Source organism: Bicyclus anynana, chromosome 3 (assembly GCF_947172395.1).
Source record: "Bicyclus anynana chromosome 3, ilBicAnyn1.1, whole genome shotgun sequence".
NCBI classification, from domain to species: Eukaryota; Metazoa; Arthropoda; class Insecta; order Lepidoptera; family Nymphalidae; genus Bicyclus; species Bicyclus anynana.
This window is the reverse complement of record NC_069085.1, coordinates 11,636,695-11,657,890: the sequence shown is the minus strand read 5'-3', so window position 1 is coordinate 11,657,890 and position 21,196 is coordinate 11,636,695. Positions and strand designations below refer to the sequence as shown.

At 34.3% G+C, this 21,196-nt stretch overlaps 2 protein-coding genes across 2 annotated transcripts; both read right to left on the bottom strand.

Annotated features, from left to right (window-relative positions):
• Nucleotides 1–1,151: 1,151 nt before the first annotated feature.
• On the bottom strand, nucleotides 1,152–4,165 carry LOC112047424 (peroxisomal N(1)-acetyl-spermine/spermidine oxidase-like). The gene is made up of 3 exons (XM_052891180.1): nucleotides 4,161–4,165; nucleotides 3,335–3,541; nucleotides 1,152–2,893 (listed from the first exon to the last, which is right to left on the bottom strand). The coding sequence occupies exons 1-3, from the start codon at nucleotides 4,163–4,165 to the stop codon at nucleotides 1,540–1,542; spliced, it is 1,566 nt and encodes a 521-aa protein (XP_052747140.1). The 3' UTR covers nucleotides 1,152–1,539.
• Nucleotides 4,166–4,733: 568 nt separating this feature from the next.
• Nucleotides 4,734–20,979, bottom strand: LOC112047415 (venom dipeptidyl peptidase 4). Its single transcript, XM_024084531.2, has 13 exons — nucleotides 20,758–20,979; nucleotides 15,700–15,856; nucleotides 13,073–13,164; nucleotides 12,905–12,982; nucleotides 10,826–10,878; nucleotides 10,194–10,384; nucleotides 9,188–9,357; nucleotides 8,266–8,910; nucleotides 7,952–8,177; nucleotides 7,455–7,605; nucleotides 6,669–6,829; nucleotides 5,882–6,087; nucleotides 4,734–5,306 (listed from the first exon to the last, which is right to left on the bottom strand). The coding sequence occupies exons 1-13, from the start codon at nucleotides 20,758–20,760 to the stop codon at nucleotides 5,214–5,216; spliced, it is 2,226 nt and encodes a 741-aa protein (XP_023940299.1). The 5' UTR covers nucleotides 20,761–20,979; the 3' UTR covers nucleotides 4,734–5,213.
• Nucleotides 20,980–21,196: the final 217 nt, after the last annotated feature.

Sequence of the window (21,196 nt, the reverse complement as noted above, 5' to 3'; positions counted from 1 at the left end):
CAGTCTGAGGCGGAGCGCGCGCCGCCAGTCACACTGCCTCGGTGTTAATGCCCTACGTGTCACTCACTTTTGACTTTACCCCTGACATCTCTCCATTAAAAAGACTCTTATGTTTAGTTACTTATATTTAACTTGGAATATTTTAAGGACAATACAGTAATAATTCATTTGTCGATACTGATATTGTGATAAAATTTTAACTAACTGTACTGTAGATAATATACATTTTCAATTTGAATAGATATAATACAAAATTACAGTTGATTTGCAGTTCGCAGATTTCAAGCAAAGTATTACTAGAATTCAGAGTAATAGATTATAACGTATCAGAAATAACAACTAGAGACTAGTGGTTTTTTATTTTTTTTATTCTCTACAAGTTAGCCCTTGACTACAATCTCACCTGATGGTAAGTGACAATGCAATCTAAGATAGAAGCGGGCTAACTTGTTAGAAGTAGGATGAAATCCACACTCCTTTCGGTTTCTACACGACATCGTACCGGAACGCTAAATCGCTTGGCGGTACGTCTTTGTCGGTATGGTGGTAACTACGTAAGGATACGGGGATAAAATATAGCCTATAGCACTCGGAGACAGAGTAGCTTCCCAATATTTTTCAAATTGGTTCAGTTGTTTCAGAGCCCATTCAATGCAAACAAACAAACAATCAATTCTTTCCTCTTCATAATATTAGTATACTCGTAGATAATGAAAAACCTGCCTCGTTGGTTCAGTGATTAGCCTGCTGCGACTTTGGATCATAAAGGTTAGGATTAGAGTCCTGGATATGAAATATTGGGTTTTTATTTCTTCCAAGAATGTTTCAGTAAGTATCAGCCCGAAGTAGAGAAATTGGTAACGTGTTCTCGGTAGCATAGATTTACATGATATATGCTATGTTGTAACATGTTAAGGCATCTGTCCCGGTGATTATTACTAACATCTTGTACGTATTGAAACACTATTCTCTAAGCCTTGCAATTAACATTGGAGGTGCGTCTTGGGATCCAAGTTCTCTTCTACTAAAATAGTGTTGCCAAACGCGCGACGATGTTCGGTTACATGATTTTGAATAAAACTTCGCTTTAAAAAAAAAAATGCGTAACACGTAATCTTATTACTGCATTTATAGCAATTTGGCAGTAATCAGTTACGGTGTTATGTTTAGTTAATTCATTGAATTAAGTATATGATCATAAATCTAGTTGAGTTCATTAAACTAACTATATGGTCATAAATTTAGCTTAGGTACTTGTACATATGTATTCTGTGGCTTAGGTACCTAAGTTTTCCGCGATGTTATAATAGTTGCGAGTAAACTATCGACATCAAGGGTCTATGAAGGTTTAGAAACATACTTCAGAAATATCGTGAAAGGTCGTTTTACTGTTATGTTGTATGTAGAAAACGAAATTTAAAAAAAATCGATGTTATACATACATTGGTAGTCTATTAATAACTTATGTTAAAACCAAACGCCATTAGTTATCTTAGTCATAGTTCACAGTAACGGGGAATTATCTCACAATATCATCGTTTAATTTTCACATTCGATTTTCTTTTTCGGTTGCATCGTTTCCGTAGCTGGTAATGGAGGACCTTTATAACGTAAAGTCAGTTGTATAATTCGTTCGGCTTCTCTTACTCCACTTATTTTAGCGCCCTCTATTGTTGCAAAATAGCCAGGAACTGTTGCCTCGCCAGCGAAAAGAAGAATAGGAGGGATTGAGTCGGCTAAACCTGGTAACGGACAAGCCAAAGCTCTTTGGGTGTTACCATCAGTGGAGTTACAATCGTAGGAGTAAGCGCCTAGAAAGTATGGATCGGATATCCAATGTGATCGTAATAAAGTTACAGGATACGGGATATATGCATTGCCTGTAGATGTTCTTAAGACATCTGTGAGACCTTCGGCTATATCTTTATCACATAGACCTTCCATTAGCCAAGCCTCTTTGCCGACAACCATTGCACTAACCACATGTTTACTATTAGGTACAGCTCGTATATACCTTATACCACGAGTCCAATCCGTTCGATTCATTAATGAGCTTGTAGAGTATTTAAAGTTGATATCACCTTTGTGCCAAAACCAGAATTGATGGCAGTACTCCATGTAAACTTTATTTACATAACCATATCCGAGGCATCTGATTGCATCTGTTTTTGAACTTGGTAATGCTGGACAAAATAATTTATTAGCATTCGCTGCTAAAACTCCCATCGAAACTGTAATGATAACATAATCAGCTGGGAACTCTTCACCATCGGTTGTGCACACTGTGGCTCGGTATCCAGATTTTTGACAGGTACCCCAATAAACGCAATTGACAGGCTTACAGTATCGAATGGTTCCTTCTGGTATCTGCCGTAATATGGGTGCAAGTGTGCCAGCTACTCCGAGTGGGACACGTACGTCTCCGCCGGGCATATTCATGTAACAACCTGTATGATCACCGTACAACATGGCGGTGTCGTATCCACATCGTGCACTGAGCATGTGCGCTAGACCGAACATAATTCGCGCTGCATCGTGTTGTTGATCTTCCGGATATTCGTGCAGTTCTTGTTGTATCCTTAAACTCATGAAATTTATTAACGATCCATGTTGTTTATTTCCACCTAGGCAAAATATTTTAGAAGCTTCATTCTCGATTTGACGAAATTTATAATAAGCTGAAATTGTCGAAGGGAATGACATTTTTCCATTTACCACTCTCTCGAATAGTCCTCTCGAATGCTCTACCGCTGGTAAGCCAGGACGTGGAGGCATTTCTTTAGCAGACATGGTATAAATTGGGTGCGGAGAACAATAAGTAGAGTCTTGTAAATCAGCACCGAGCTCAGCTACCACATCACCTATCCAACAGGAGTGTATACGGCCTCCAGGTCTAAAAGCAAAATATTACAATGTACCAAATATGTACAAACACAAAAGATCGTTTTCAAATAGCAATTAATATTAAGAGGCATTTATTTCTGTTGCTATATATATTTTCTTTCTTTCTTTCTTTCTTTCTTTCTTCTTTCTATAAGATAACGTATAGCTGTTGCGCCTATTTACTAATGTTTCTCATTACTAAGGCTAACTATAGTCTGGCAAGTTCGTTGATGACGCTCCCATGATATGCGGGCGACGGGAGGAAATACTGCGCGGGTGTGACTCGTGCGTGCGGGGAAGTGAGGTGCATCAGTCGTGGATTTTTCATTCATCGCTACACGCCTCCCGGCCCGCGTGGACCATCGGGAGTGATATGGACGGAGTTGTCAAGCTATACAGGCTAATATTATATTTAAATAAATAACATTTTAGCTGATAAACTAATGCACACCGTTCATACGCTTCTAAAACAACGAGATTGGTGATACCGCGTTGGGCGAGTCTCGCGGCCGCTGAAAGGCCTGCCATACCAGCCCCTATGATGACCACGCGAGGTTCAGCGTAACATTTTTCAGGATCGTCAGGATCTATCGCACATATGCTTCGGTCTTGTAGATCTGGACCACATTCGAAAAGTGCTGGGGCTTTGTCGGACTGCCTATAGTGCAAAATAAAATATTATTATTAAAATCTAGCGGACGCCCACGGTTTCGTCCTCCTATAAACTACCTCCATTCCAAATTTTATGTTTCTACGTCAAACGGTTTTCAAGATTTCGTGATGTACTCTCTCTCTCATGTACCTTTCGCTAAGTAAATAATATTAAGATTAGATTTACAGTACTGTCTGAGTAAGTGCACTATAAATTAGATTTTTCCCATTTTGTATTGCATTCTACACAATTATAAATATATTTACCATCTTGTGAGTATCCTCGGCCATAACTTTGCGATTCTAACAATATTTCCACTTGAAATTTTCATAAATGTGCTATAAATAGTAAGGTGTCCTCAAATTATCATATCTTAAAAGTCAATGTCAAATTACTTAATATTTTTTTTCTTCTAGGAAGCGATAATTAAAGAAAATATTTCCTTCTTGGTTTTTATTTCACTTGTACCTACTAACGCTATTGCAGCAATGAATCAAAACTAGAATTTTGATCTAGATTATATTTTTCAGATATTTCTTTTTCTTACACCACTTTCTGATAAAACAGAATAAAAATGTACCTACCTACTTACCATATTCCTCCTGAATCCCTTATCAGTAATTACGACATTGATTCAATTGACTGACTTAATGAACTACTAGCCGTGAGAATACGGGGATATAATATAGCCTATAACACTCACAAATACCGTAGCTTTCTATTAGTGATAAAACGATTTTTAAAATGTTCAGATCGTTTCAGTAGATCCAGATCCAGCAGATATTATATTTTTTTTTAATCTGTTCATACTGCATTTGCAATGTATTTTTAATAGAAAGTAATTTTTTGGACATATTTGGGTACCTACATCAGATTTGCCAATCCGAAGAAGTAAAAGAATAAGAAGAATTTACCTTTGTAGCGGTTTACCAATAGTAAAGTAAAAAGAGAAAGAAAAGAGCAAATCAAAATCTATAGAATCACAAAACTATCGAAATACTTTAAATACCAATTTATCGGATTACATCCCGAAAATAAGGAAATATAAATAATTATATCTTTTGTGATCACCAGATTGTGATGATGAATGAATTGTGCTCATATACAACATAAAATGTATTATTAAAAGGGATTCCAGCTTGATGGCGGAAAATTAATGAAGGTTTTAAGTTATTCCCAGGGATAAAAACAAAACAACTTTATAATAAGTAGTCGGTTTTATTATTATTATTATAAAACAACCAGTACTTATACAACTGAACACAGCAAAAGATTTTGTTTTCGTAATATTATTCATAGCGCAATGAAATAAAGTTAATGAAGTTGAAGGTCGAATGTAAGATTTTGTTTTCGTAATATTGCAATAAAATGAAGTTTAAGGTAGATTTCTAAATTAAAATAATTCATTAACAATACTTCTGTTGTCTACGTTTTGAAAGTTTGTCTGAAATTTATGAAACATCTATATTTTGGAACGTATTCTAATTAGGTAGTAAAGATGCAGTTGCAAAGTAATAGTAATAATACAAATAAAAATATTTTTTTTGGTCCTCATTAATATCACATTGATTTAAACACTCGTGGAAGACGTCATAAATAATCTCATTTTAGTCACCATAGTCAAATCACAGTCTTTATCTTCAATTCGATTGTACCGATGGGTGAGTGATACTTTCAGTTATGAATGAAAGCACTCTGTCCAGAAGTGGTCTAATGTGTGATAAAAGTGCCGACTCACACCTCTTAACGAATGGTTTTCATCAGCGTAACTCTGTAAAAACATAAATGGATCAGTACCTAAATAGAGAACAATTTCGTATATCACTGTATTTTTATAATAAAGACAATATAGTTGTAAGAGAGTTAAATTTCATATTGACAAACTGTGAATATAGGCGAAACTGCCTATTGATAATATGTCAGAAGGTATTTTACCTACTTTATTTTTTTTCTGAAAAGACACAATTTTAGGAAAAGTATGCTCTGAAATGCTCCTTGAGCTTAAGTATTTCTTACCACCTTAAGCTGGGTATCTTAAAACTAGTCTAGTGAATATGCACCTTCTGGGCAAACGAGTTTCATCATTGTCGTTTACATTAAGGCGTAATTGCAATCAAGCACTACAATATACCATAAAGATAAAGAATAGGCCACTCAAATAAATCGAGTTGTGTTTGTTACCTAAGTTTTATTGTTTACGAGTACTAATGTAACCTGACACGTGCATGTCCAGTGCCTATTGCTTGTCAGAAGTTACCACAGAACAAAGATCACGTATGCTGTTATAATATATCAATACTTGTAAAAGACTACATAGTATTGTGTAGTATATAAAAGTATCAATACCATTTGTTCGAAGGCAATATCAGCTCGCTGCAATTTCTTCGCAAGTTGCATGCTGTGCTGGAAATGCACATTGTCATCACCTGTGCCGTGTACTAATAGGTATTGACGGCCTCGCAACTTTTCTGCAGCAATCATCACATCAGAATTATTGTAACCTTCTGGATTGTTCTGAGGTGTGTCCATATATCGCTCAGTGTATATTGAATCTGGAATAAAATAAAATAATTAAAAAATATATATTCGATACTTCTGTGTTTCACTCAGTAGAAATATTAATGTCACCCAAAAGCCCTAAATAATTGAACACCTGCCAGGTGGGTTTATTAATTTTGCGTCAAATTCGACATATTTTCTTACTCTCGATTCAATTCATAGATCTGTTCCTTATTGTCACTCTTAGTGTGAATGAAATCATGATTATTTCCATATTCAAGAATGAACTTACGCTCATCAAAATATCTCCAGAGTTATTCCTCTAAAAGTTTTTTTATTATTTTTTTTTTAATTGTTTACAAGTTAGCCCTTGACCACAATCTAACCTGATGGTAAGTGATGATGCAATCTGCAATCTATACCTACTAATATTATTAAGCTGAAGAGTTTGTTTGTTTGATTGAACGCGCTAATCTCAGGAACTACTGGCCCGGTTTGAAAAATTCTTTCAGTGTTAGATAGCCCATTTATAGAGGAATGCTATAGGCTATATTTTATCCCAGTATTCCTACGGGAACGGTAACTACGCGGGTGAAACCGCGCGACGTCTACTAGTGACATGATATATACAAACCATAGTACAGCCAAGATGTAACAGGTGCGACTGCTGCTCCGCATGCCAGTAACTTTTCTTCGTCCTTGATGAGCAACATGGTGGTCGCGTATCCGCCATAGCTCCAGCCCCATACACCGATTCGTTTGGGATCAATGAAATCGTATGTGGCAATAAGACGCCTGCAGGAAAATGGAAGCAATCAATTACAAGAGTACCTAGGCCATGCATTATAGAATAAAATATATTTTCTGAGGTAAAAAATCCTCTTATTTCATGATTAAAATCCATCACCATCCTCATCATCATCATCATCATCATCATCAAAGCACGAATGATAGGGATTAGGCTATTAGTTCATAATACGGATTGGCAGACTTCACATACGAAGAGAATTAAGAAAATTTTCACGTATCCAGGTTTCCTCACGATGTTTTTCCTTCACCGTAAATATTTATTAAATATGTTAAAGTGCTCTTATATTTATTATTTTAAAATGCTCTTATTTGAAAAGTTGAAGGTGCATACCCAGACTACAGAGAATAATAGAAATATTATAACTAACAATTCGAAATTAAAGGATATTTATATAAAGGTAATATTTATCTACATTAATGTATTTATAGTGTATTATCTGATTTCGACTCGTCTAACAATTATTGTTGCTAAATATTACAATAATTTATCGATTTGGTTCCACCATTATTCATTTTTTAGATTTCAAACTATTTCGTATAACCTATGATTTGTAATGACGAGCTTTTTACACGTAATACACGAAAAATATTTTTTCCAGAAATATTTTACCTTATAGCAGCTAAAGTATCAGTAATTTCAACTGTCCCCAGAGCGTTGTTCAGCGCGTGCATTGCCTCTACTCCCATCGCGCCTGAGCCTCGAACATCGATTGACGCTACTATAAAACTTCGATTGCTACTTAAGTACAAATTGTAGTATTCTGAAATAGTTCAAATTTACTGTTAGTTTTATTTACTATCAACGAATGAATCACTTGTCCTATAGAGAGGTTTAAACAGCTATACACATATTATTGATTTGATGATTGATTTTCAAATGCCAATCGATCTATAATAGTTTCCTCAAATAGAGAGTTCCAAACACTTGAATTAGCAAATAATACTTTAACTTTATTGTCATCGTTGTTAGTATTGTGTGTAGAAAATTTTGTTCTTGTGCAATTATGTTACATGAAACTTTTATTTACATAGCAATGTTTTTGAAATATGTATTAGCATAATTCAATGATATACGTTTTCTTCGTCCTATAAACTTTTTATAGTTACCCATATCATAAACATCTTTAACTCTAGACGTTCCTGGTCCAGAATATAATCTTATAATCATTGGATACTTTTTCCCAGATTCCATTTCGCTTGGCAATAATAACTTAATATGTGACATCGTTTCTTCTTCTAAAGACATCTTATTGAACAGGACCATAGGAATCTTATAGTGACTTAATAAATTAACAAGTCTAGAGTTATCAGTGAGCAATTTCATTGAATCGTTCTGAAAAGAGTTATTTATAAGATGTAATATTATGAATTGTTATGATTGATATAACATTATAAGACAACTTACTGTATAACTCACTCACCTGACTAGTATAAAAATAAGAAATTGGAGGGACATTAGTTTCAGCACAAATTATTATTCCGTAGCTGCCACCAGGTGAAAATGCTCCATCGACATTATTACAGTGAGGCTTTTTACATGTAATACACTTGGCATTTCCTTTCGAAGTTGCCCACAATTCTCTCTTCCAAGGTTCAGTGCCAGGCGAAATAATGTAATAAACGGTATCTGTGTCATGATTCCATCCCAATATCTCAGTGACTGTCGAATTTCCTGGACTTAAATCTTCTGTGAGCTGAGTGTTAAAGTCAAAACGGCCCACGTGCATAAATCTCTGATCGTTATAAGACAAAGGTTGAACTTCTAGCATTTGAGTTCCAGAAGGATCGAAAAATGGCTCCCGGATATCGACCCAGCCACTAGGCTCTGTTTCTTGTTTTAAAATACTGCACTTATCTAATTTCAAATCGCAGTTAGTCAGCACGCTAATGCTTTGTCGTCTGTTGAGCCATAATACAATGAGGTTTTGGTCAGTGGCCCAGTTAACTCTGCCTAAGATGTGATCCAATCCAACAATATCAACTGGCGCAGGTATAACCATTGGCTTGCTCTCAGACTCATTTAATTTGAAGACTCGTAGCTGCACATCAGGGTTAGTGCGACCTACCTGACAAACAAAATAATTATTGTTTTATTTATTTTAAAGTCAAATTAACTTCCAATTGAATACGTCTTTCATTAAGTTTCCTTTAAATTTTAATAAAAATAATTTTATACTAAAATTAATATTTTTTTTATTGTAGTTAGAAGAGATCACTGCCGTTTTTACTATTGTTTAATGTGTGTTCTATTTATTTTATTTTTTCTTTTCATTTTGGAATAGTAGTATTATTATTATATCTTTTATTAGAATATGATAGGTAGTAAAAGTGTAACGAACTAACCTTAGGATACTTAAATTGGACCATCAGAGGGTACTGGTAGTCAATTTCAGAAGACTCCCCGTAGTAAGGAAACACGGCCGACTCGACTAGAGTATCATTGAAGGAAGCCACAGCTAAGGAGGTTCCGTTAGGCGAGAACCACATTGCTTCCGCAGCATTAAACACTTCCTCTGAAATTTCATAATATCTCTAATCATATATACTAAAAATAAATATACAGAATTAAGACAACTAACAAGCAGTTACCAATTCGATTTATTGCCGGACCAGGCACTACTGTTTACACATTTTTAAAAAGTCCAAAAACCATTTTCTTGTTTTAGATAGATACAAATGTTTAGTGGGCTCTATAATATTTCTATGCATATATTATCTAAAGGCTTCTGTTTTTAATTCTAGACAGAAAATTAAATTGATTGCCTCGTTGGCCTAGTGTTTAACTCAAGTTTCGAAGGTCGAGGTCCTAGGTTTGAATCCTGGGTCGGGATACATGAGATACTGAGTTTTACTTTTACTACGAAATTTTCAGCTTGGAGTTGGAGCAGCGTGGTTAATAAAGCTCCATGTCCCCTCTTTTATGAGGCAGGCCTAGCCTTGTGTGGACCGTTAAAATGAGCTGATGTTTATGATGATGGTGACAAAATAACATGAAATTGAAATTTTTGAAAAAGCTCCGAAGGTCATGAAATTATTAATTACACTCTCGATCAAGTCATCAATATTCTCTTTTAGTGCGCTTTCATTTGAGACCTCACTCGAGTATATTTTTAGACATTCGTTTATTGTTCCCCACTTTCAACCCCCACAACTTTTAAACGGCTCAACCGATTTTCATCAAACATATCTCAGAACACTCGCCCGTAAGCCACCTTTCAAACAAAAAAAACTAAATTGAAATCGCTTCATCCGTCTGGGTTATGGTGCCACAGACAGACTGACAGACAGACACGTCATACTTATAACCCCTCTATTTACGTCGGGGGTAAATTAAATAAAACCTAACTACCTTCATAAATCCAATCCGTGACACCATGATAAATCTGTCCGTTAACACCATCAGTAGTAAGGGCTGTTACCACTGTAGGATTAGCGACATCAGGAATATAATATACATTATTATTCTGCACGTAAGCTAGTGAATCATCCTTGCCCCACACGACCACCTGTAGTGGGCCCTGGCTGATATTTCTGATAGACCTGCAAATTAAAATAGATATAAAGCTTAACAAAACATAACTTTGTAATCTAATAATAACTAAAATAAGCGTTTACGTATCATAACAGCTTATGTGTAATAAAATTTAGTTATTATTATTCGGCACAATCCTAAACCTAACTGCTATAAATGCTAATATGAGTTTGCTTGTTTGTGACGTTTTCACGCTTAAACTACATGACCGATTTATAAAATCCTTTCAGCAATGGAATGCTAATACAAATAGCCTACACTACTCGCTGATAGATTATAATCTATCAGCAAGTAATATAGGCTTACCTATACTATAATTTTATCTCTGTATTTCAACGTAAAAGGGAACCACGCAGGTTCTTAGTGTAAACACTAACAAGAACGTAAGTTTTCTACAAAATGATATAGTTATCTTAAACTAGTATTTAATTAAAAAAAATCATTCTCACTTGTCTTCAATATTATAAACGGAGTATTCCGCCACAGCTGAATATCGATACACCTGAAAATAAAATCAAAATTATCATTTATATTTTATATCATTTATATTATATTTGTGTTCCCTGCGTTCCTTAATCATTCATCGATTCTGATAAAACTTTTATTTACTTTTTTATTTATAATTTGCATACCTACATCCTACGGCCTCAAAAACTTGAAGACCTTCAAATGAATAAACGGCTAAATCCCCTTACTTTATTACAATTATAATCATGAACGGCTTGTGTCTATGCATTACTAAGTTCCTTGACCTCGAATTGCTTGTTTTTAAAGATCACCAGTCCAATTGTCCCCATTGAAGCATGAATGTATTTCACATTTTAGTACCTACGAGTACATTTTTAACCGCTTAACTAGCAAACAAGCGAATGCGCTATATTATGAAAGTTAAGACCTGTGAGTTGTAAGAAAATAAAGCTAATGATGGTGATGAATAAATGAATAAATAAATAAAATATATGATAATAAATAAATAAAAGGAGTAGCTATATTCGAATGTTATTAAATCGGATTTATTTTTATATGATAGCCAGACCCATGAGAAGTGATATACGCTTATTAACACGCTTTTATTCGCTTCACTTGTATGTATGTAAGAAAATCAAATCTTGGAATCTTAATTTGATCCACTTCCAGGTCATCGATTAGGATGAAATTTTGCACACGCTCTGAGTTTTGATAATTTGACAATACATGACTAGCTAAGAAACGTCATTACAAATCCAATATGGTGTCGTCCCCAAGATGGCGGACTGGCTGTTTGAAATCCACCCCATGATATAGATATCAAATGAAAGGGTTTGCTGTCAGAAATACGAAAAAAATAATCACGTGACTTAAATCCAATATTCTGTGCGTGCTAAAAGCGTGTTTTTTAGTTTTTTAAACAATTTAAAGTTATTTTAAAGGTTGAAGGGATAATAGGCAGGGAAACTTATAAAAGTCATAAAGTTCTTTAAAATTTGAAGGTTCTCAAATGGTTTTCTATGCGTATGAAGACGGGGTATCTGCTAGTATACCTATAATCTTGTTGACTATATTTCCATTTCTAATGCTCGCGTAGGTGTCTAATTTCACGTGTATAATAAAACTATTTGTAACTGCATTGCAATTATCTTTTTTATAATGACACTAGGGGTATTTAATTACTAAGATGTAAACAATATTAGCATTTTATCCGCGTAGCATTTAAACTACCGTTTTGACGTGTGACGCCGCCATATTTGTATAAATTAACATCTACTACAGATTTTTTTAATAATTGCTGTACATACTTTAATGTCCATTGTTCATAATAGCATTTCGTCGAAAAAATATATATTTTTTTAACTATCGTAGTTGTCGTTATATTCGTTTATAAATTATATGAAATGCTAAATCGTGGGGTACAGTATCAGTTATTGAATAAAAATATTATATACCTATATTGCATATTATAAATATTTAATTTTTTTTTATATATGATTAAAAATTCACTATTTCCAACTTATATATGTAGAAATTTGTCCTAAGATAGTTTTCAGAATATACATATAATTTCAAAGGTTAGAGTAAATTTTACCAACAAGGGTTACAATGGTAACATTATTATAGTATTTTTTTATCTCAGGGAAAACATTCTATAATTTCTTGTTAATAGCCTGAGGTGTATAAGTCATCAATACAGTATTATTAATGATATTTTTATCGCGGCGTGAATATAAAAACTATTAAACAAACATTCCTATAAAGCTTAATTAACTACATTGAGGTATTATTACTCAGATAAATAACAATTTGTATTTGGTATTCACGCGTTTTGCACACTTGACTACCGAAGCGAATCTCTCTGAATATAGAAGCCAAGACAATGGATTCACTTGTTACGTGAGTAAGATTAAACTGTTATTCGAAAATATTGTAACTAAAATAATATAAAAAGAGTTAATTTTATTTTTGTGATAACTTCTTATAGGAGGCTAAACCGTAACGTAACGCGTTACGGTTTAACCTCCCATAGTTGACTTTAGTCTTACTATTGTGCGTACCTTTTGTCTATTTTTTGTCAATAGCAGATTTTTCTGGTCATTTGAAAACGATGACACGTCATACCGGCTTAAATTTAACTGGAAACAAAAAACACATAGGTAATAAGCACCACACTAAGTAAAAAAATTATCGAAAATTCAAGTTTAAAGATATATAAAAAAACTTACCAATTCTGTTTGGTCTAAAATCGTGGTATATGTATTAGTAAGAGCGTCATATTTGTTCACAGACCCCGGCTCAGCGACTATGTACTCTGTATCTATAACAAGAAAAAAGTTTAAAAATTGTTACCCGACTACGGAAACAAATCGGTTTAAATAGGGGAATTCAAGGTAAAATCAACTCCTCCTGTGCCTGACGACGATTAAAATATAGCCCATGTTACATATTCATGAATATCGGATAAATTGATTGGAATCAAAAAATGTAGAATTTAAGACGTACATACGTACCTAAAAACAAACGTACATACATAGACTGCTTATATGATAACATTTTCTTTTCGTTTTGCCGTAGTCGGGTAAAAATAAAAAAAATATATATTGTTAAACTTATTCTCATAATGAAACTAATATTTACAATTAATTTATTTTTATGAGCATGAAAGAAAATATATTAAACAATTAAAAATAAATGACCATAATATTTTTTACACGCTTTTATTATCTTCACTTGTAACCATGTATGTAAGAAAATCGAAATTTGAAATTGGAATTGGAATTTAATTTGACCCACTATCGATTAGGATTAAATTTTGCACACGCTCTGAGTTCTGATGGCAATACATGACTACTTAAGATACAAATCCAGTATGGCGGCCTCCCCAAGATGGCGGACAGGCTGTTTGAAATCCACCCCCATGATATGGATATGAAATGAAGGGCTTTGCTGTCAGAAATACGAAAAAAATAGTCAAAAACGTGACTTAAATCCAATATTTGTAATTTTTAGTACGTGCTAAAATGGTGTTTTTTTTTTGTTTTTTTAGACTATTGAAAGTTAGTTATTAATTATGATGACCTCTTCGGCTCAGTTGTTTATAATATGGGTAGATACATATACAAGTACATGAGTTCGATTGCCAGCTGAGGACAGTTTGGGAAATACATCTTCTAAATGCATGTATGATGATAGTACTATAGTAAGACCAAGCGACTTAGCGTTCTGGCAGTGCCACAAAAAATTAAACAAGGAATCATTGATATAAGATAGGCGCAGCGGCGCGAGACCTGCCTATACCTATCCTATGTAAATGCAGAGAATTATTTCAATAAACCATTTTGATCTTTATTATCAATATATTATTATAATAAATTATAATAAACATCAATTCAATTGACAAATGTCATCTACCTACTGAATGATATCCACCAGTAGGCATTTTTGTTACATATAATCCCAATTTCGTATAAGTCAACCTAGTATACGTCAAAGATTGTGAATAAGCCTGCTGTTTACTGACATATACTGTCTGTCAATCGTGTAACACGATTCGTGTTATAGAGTTGTTCTCTTCGTTAATTTTTCGTTTAATAAATCAATTCTAGCCATCTTCCCCCATTTCATTAGACTCTTCTTGTTATGAGAGATTCTTTGTTGATATTTTATCAGAAACGAAGCTCTACCGCCTCACCGAGTAACGGAAGACTAATCGAATTTGTGCTGCAATTTTCCTGTACAGCGTAAACACATTACGTAACTCTATTCATCTGATGAGAAGATGTGTATCATTTCGATAAAAAATATTGAGCAGGAAAGATTGAGAAATAAGTGACTGAGATTGTAACATTTAACGAATCCGGATGAATTTATTTAAGACCAATTCGAGGTCTTTTACTTTACTTGTTTTAATGACTGATGTGTACGATCGGAATTTGTAATTTTAATTGCTTGGGCTATTCTGAATTCAGCTTTAGGAATCCCCGGTGTTACGTACTGTCCAGCGTTTCTATTTATAACTTACATAGCTTTTGTTATATTAAGACGGTCTTGTCGCTTTTTAGGTGACTTCGAAAAGACAACGCCCTCTTGGCAACTAAAGAAACCTCTGCGTCAGCACAACATCTTCACTAGGTTGCCGATTTTTTAAGTCACCATGATTCAACCACGGTCATGAGAGCATTAGGAATAATCTCAGTCAAAAATGGCAAGGTTTTTATACTTCTCCGATCTCCCGATGACGCTGCTGCCTACATTATGCTTACATTTCTATTATGGAGCCTACAGCATACGTATACAGAGTCAGAAAAGAGAATTGTCAAAAATAGTCCCAGTCAAATAGTAGCTTGTCATTGAATAAAGCTAATTTAGAAACCACCAATAAAAACCACTTAAATTAGTAGTTTAGTATGGGATGATTTATATTAGACATGGCCGTACCCGGGTCGTGTCGTATACGTGGTCCGGATAGGGCACGGATATGAAACGTTACATACATTTTTTATGAAGCAGTTTATAACACAGTACCAGTGCACAGTGCGAATAGACTTGAGCATTCAGTTGTAATAAGCATTCCTGCGAATGTTCATCAAGAATATATTTGACGAACGTCGAATAGAGCATTCGCTAGAATTCTCAATTTGTTCGTAGCAATATTTGGCTCTATCCTTGGCTCGGCTCGTTGTTTAGTTCGACAAATATAAAAACAACGAATGCTATATGTTCTGCTACAAGTGATTGCTCAAGTCTATCAGCACCTTATTGTCCGACGCTCGTTTACACCACCATCGTTCTCGGCCTCGGTCCACGGACATGGCCCGGTCTAATATAATATTATCCCTGCTAAAAAAAATACCTGATATCCACTGAACAGCGACTCGCTCGGGAAAGAATTGTGGTTGCAGAGGCACTATCTCTTCAAGTGTAAACGGCTTACGAATCAGTTGTGGTGAAGAAATTGTGTCTGTTATGCCACATATTAGTGCCACAATAAATACAATTACTTTTTGTACCTGTAACAAATAATATAAGTTATATTTAGAAATTATGAAAACCCTGACAATCGGGAGTTTCTTTTTATAATGCCGGATCATAGACTTTTGGTCTATGATCCGGCATTAGAAATATATACTCTCTATATTTATTAGTGATAAGAAATAAATGAATGAATGAATAAATGAATGAATGAATAAAATAGGTTGCCTAGTTAAATTGCGGCGAAACAATGAACTAGATCAAATTCAACTTAATAAAGTTACATTAAGCATAAAATAAGCTTTCATTTTAGCCCAAGAGCCCACGACAGCCAGACCTTCGTTATTTTATAAAAGTTGAAAGTTTCTCTGTAGATGTCTCCTATACAGGTAAGAACGACCAGCGACTATGAAGTTTGGGTTGTGGTTACCTGGGCAGGTAACAGGTAGTAAAAGTGTATAAAATAGTACTTGAAATTCGTTAAAGTATAAAGCTCAATTTTTTAATATTTCCTTTGGGATAACTTTAAAAATCTCGTCATCCATTGCCGGACACTTATGACAGTTGCTACCCCCTGCCAGACACCCCTAAACTTTAATAAATTATAATTATACTTTCGTTATAGTATAAAAGCTAAATTTTATATATGTTACTTGGGGACTTATAAAAAGATGTTACCTCAAAAGCCGGACAGTTTTCGTGGTTTTTACATCTTGCCAGACACATCGAAAGTCCACTATAGGTGCGAGCGCGAATGCTTAGTCGATTACTATTTTTTAAGATATCTAATAAAAAAAATTTTATTACGTTCATAGCCATGTTGTATAAAGTAAAAAATGTTTGTTTAATATCATAAAAATATAAATTAAACCTATTTATTAATTTAAACACTGTCGTCGATGTTTTCATTTTCTTCATCACTACTACTCCAGTCGATGGCAGAATCGTCCTCAACATCACCTTCTTCAGTGTGTGAAAAAAAAAATAAGCAAGTTCAAAAATTAAGCAAGTTTATACAATTATAAATAATTCAAAAATTATGTATCATAATTTGTCATCTATACTAATATTATAAAGCTAAAGAGTTTGTTTGTTTGTTTGTTTGATTGATTGAACGCGCTAATCTCAGGAACTACTGGTCCGATTTGAAAAATTATTTCAGTGTTAGATAGCCCATTTATCGAGGAAGGCTATAGGCTTTATATTATCTCCATATTCCTACGGAAACGGGAACCACGCGGGTGAAACCGCGCGGTGTCAGCTAGTAATAATTATATACCTGATTGAGTTTTGAGTGAATCACTAACATAACTCGGCAGTTGATCCCCTTCAAACCATTTGAACTGGTATTTGTCATCTTTTAATACCCAGCCATTATTTTCTGGTTGATATGTGGTTGGATTTTTTAAATGAGCATTATTCCAAATTGTACATATATAATTTGCTCGCAGAAATTGCTGCAGTAGTTCGCTTTTGCAAGGTGGTGGTGGTTGCTAGCGTCAAAATTAAGGTAATCGGGTAAGACAAAATCTTTGAAATGTCTACATTAAAATCCATTGAGATACCCAGCATGCGTCCAAATAGATCTCTTTGGATTTTAATCTCTAATTTTACCACCTACGAGAACTTTCTTCTTCTTCTTATAATCTATAGAAAAATTGTCAATTGAATTTTTTTTAATAGCTTTTTCAAATCTGGTTATCTCTGATAAACATTCGGAAATAAATGTTTTACGAAGATCATCTCCATTTTTTTCAATGTTTAAAATTCCTTTTAAACATTGAAAAAAATGTCTCTACCGATGGCGATGCAGATTTTCCAGATGAAATATTTATTAGTTGGTCTTTCGGCACTTCTGAACTGAAGGGATTAATAAATCGATCAAAGGTATCGATCAATTGTGTCAATTGTTTGGTATTTTTCCGGATATTATGAAGATTTAAGTCTGTTGAAACATCTTGATGAGACTGAAGTCCTAGTTCATGATAAGCTTGACTTATTATTGTTGACCTAACTAAGCATTCGCGCTCGCACCTATAGTGGACTTTCGATGTGTCTGGCAAGATGTTTAAACCACGAAAACTGTCCGGCTATTGAGGTAACATCTTTTTATAAGTCCCCAAGTAACATATATAAAATTTAGCTTTTATACTATAACGAAAGTATAATTATAATTTATTAAAGTTTAGGGGTGTCTGGCAGGGGGTAACAACTGTCATAAGTGTCCGGCAATGGATGACGAGATTTTTAAAGTTATCCCAAAGAAAATATAAAAAAATTGAGCTTTATACTTTAACGAATTTCAAGTACTATTTTATACACCTTTACTACCTGTTACCTGCCCAGGTAACCACAACCCAAACTTTATAGTCGCTGGTCGTTCTTACCTGTATAGGAGACATCTACAGAGAAACTTTCAACTTTTATAAAATAACGAAGGTCTGGCTGTCGTGGGCTCTTGCTCTATTTGACATTTTAGACGTATACGTAACTCATGAGGGTATTATTTAAATGTATAAAAATAATTAACTGTTTATATCTGGCAACCCCATCGTTGCATAGTGAAATCAGTCAAAATGAGAAATGATCTAACGCGTTTATAAAAACATAAAAACTGTATAGAAACGACGTTTCATAGTTGCAATCGTTTTCGTCGTGTAAAGAGCTCCCAAATTGGATACTAATATTACAAATAATTATCGCCACACTTCCAAACATCAGTAAGCACGAGTAGGTACAAGTAGACATGTAACAGGAAAGTATGTTTCCATTGTTTGAAAATACGTATTGTACTAAAAGAACTCCATTATCTTTTCTGTTTCTTTTAATAAGTAAGTAAGAATGCAATCATCATCATTAGGTGCCTTCTTCCAGCTGAAGTTTGGCGGTCATGTGTAGAAAACTCTAAGAATGCAACACGCCACTTAATATGTAGGTAGGCACTTGTATGATATTATTTTTCAAGTTACATAATTTTACTAAAAAGAAATACACAAGAAGTTTTGCTTATAATGAAACCTTTGAAAACAACTTATCAGTTCTTTTAAACAAATAATTAATCGGTTAGCTACTATCACTAGGTAATTAAATATAATTTAATTACGTAATGATAGTGGTTGCAATAATTAAATCATTCACACACAACCCTGAAATTATTATTATTAACACTCTAAGTTAACAATTATTATTAACCAGTTAGCCCGCTTCCATCTTAGATTGCATCATCACTTACCATTAGATGAGATTGCAGTCGAGAGCTAACTTGTAAAAGAAAAAAAAAATGTAAAGGTACTAAATACGGTAAATTAGTCATATTATGAGAAAGAAGGTTCACTGTGCTTTTTCTGTTAGGAGTAGAACTTAATCTATAGAGACATAGAGACTAATAGGTATATTAAAGAGGTGATGTTTTGTGTTATTGTTGGGGTAGGGGTAATCTCTGGAACTACTGAATCAATTTTGAAAATTCTTATAAGCCTGGTTTTTTGCGAGTATCATCGTATTCTCACGGAAACGGGAACTACGCGGGTAAAATCGCCGGGTGTCGACTAGTCATAAATACGTACAAAAGATACTTATCGCTGTATACAAGTTGGTTTATGTTAATTAATAACAACCTGAATGCTTATTATTTTAACCAAAAACCGCATTAACAAATTGTAAAGATAAGGTCTCAAGGAGATGGACTGAAATTTTAGGTTATACTCTCTTCTTTTTACCTATTTGTGTGCTCCTGGTAGGTTACTTAGTTGAAAAATAAATGGAAATTATGTAGTATGTAGGATGTTTCCAAGTTTTGGCCTCACGCTTTACCCAGGAAAAAAAAATGCTTTTTGTTTTAATTTAAAAATTTTAAATTATTGTTGTCATTTCTGAAGTGAAACTCCATAGGCAAATTTTTCTGTTTTTTTTTCGGGAAAGCACCGGATTCAGTGAGATTGTGGATTACATTTTACTAATTTTTGCTTTTACACGTAAGGGGGCCCTGTAGTCCGAAGGCCCCGTATCAATGACACGGCTTATACGGCGGTAGCTACGCTCCTGCTATCTACAATTAAAATTTAATCGCTTATTGTGAACATATTGTGTTAACGATAATTTTAAACGTATTAGTACCTACCAGCCTACCTACTTGCCTAAGTTATTAAAGATTTATCAACGCTGAAATAACATTATAAATAACTAGCGGACGCCCGCGACTTCGTCCGCGTGGAATTTACTTTTTCACAAATCCCTCGGAATCCATGGATTTTTTCGGGATAAAAACTAGTCTATGTGTTAATCCAGACTATAATCTATCTCTACTTCAAATTTCAGGCGATTTGATTCACAAACACTCATACCATCAAAATCATAAGGTTTTCGTAAATCTCGTGAATCCAAGGATTTTTTCGGGGATAAAAGTAGCTTATCCAGAGTAAAATCTATTTCCATTCCAAATTTAAGCCAAATCGGTTCAGTAGTTGTGTAAAGAGTAACAAACATCCAAAAATACATACAAACTTTTGCGTTTATAATATTAGTAGGATGTCATAAAATATTTTTAACCCAATTCAAAAAAAGAGGAACTTCTCAATTCTACTATATATTTTTGTTCTGGATTATTATAACATGCCCTAAAATTAAGTTCCCTAGAAACCTCAAGGGAACACTTTGTATCTAAAATAGTACTTACAAATGCTGTAGGTAGGTAGGTATATACCTTATTTATTCAAAGTGCCTGCTATTTTTTAAAGATTCTCATGAATTGTAACATTAATCGCTATTGTACCTACATAGGTAATATGCGGTATGGTTATACACATTACAATATTAAGAAATGAAAACATACCAACTTGGATAAATTAACTGATAAACGAACTAAGTACCTAGTTGATGAGAGTAAAAAACAGTGCAGTTTACATTCAAGTTCAAGAGATAAATTATTAAGAGTACTCACCATTTTACGTGAATGAATGTCAAGTCACAGGAAGATAACCCCTCGTCAACTAATAAGTCGTCCAATAAGATCACATCACACACTAACGAGACGATTGTGTCGCGAACGCAGCACGAGACGAGTCGATTTTGACCCAAACACTAGACGAGAGCGAGACAATTCTGACCCACGAGACGAGCTCGCCACACGCCGCGCCGCCGAACACTGCGCCCGCGCAGGCGATTGTGATTGTGATTGCCTCTCGTTAGTTGTTACGATTGGATTTTTACGTTATCACTTTTAACTGGAAGTTTTTTAAATATCCTACACGAACAACAAACCTGTACTCCATCTGCGTTACACTGATGTGGATAATCAGATCATCATCATTATCAACCCATATTCGGCTCACTGCTGAGCTTTATTCTCCACTCAGAATGAGAGGAGGTAAGACCAATAG

Coding starts and splice junctions, on each gene's coding strand:
- LOC112047424 (XM_052891180.1), bottom strand. Junction 2,894..3,334: donor GTTTTAGAAGCGTATGAACG/GTGTGCATTAGT, acceptor TTTTGCTTTTAG/ACCTGGAGGCCGTATACACT.
- LOC112047415 (XM_024084531.2), bottom strand. Junction 8,178..8,265: donor CTTATTTTTATACTAGTCAG/GTGAGTGAGTTA, acceptor AACTCTTTTCAG/AACGATTCAATGAAATTGCT. Junction 7,606..7,951: donor TAAAGATGTTTATGATATGG/GTAACTATAAAA, acceptor GAACTATTTCAG/AATACTACAATTTGTACTTA.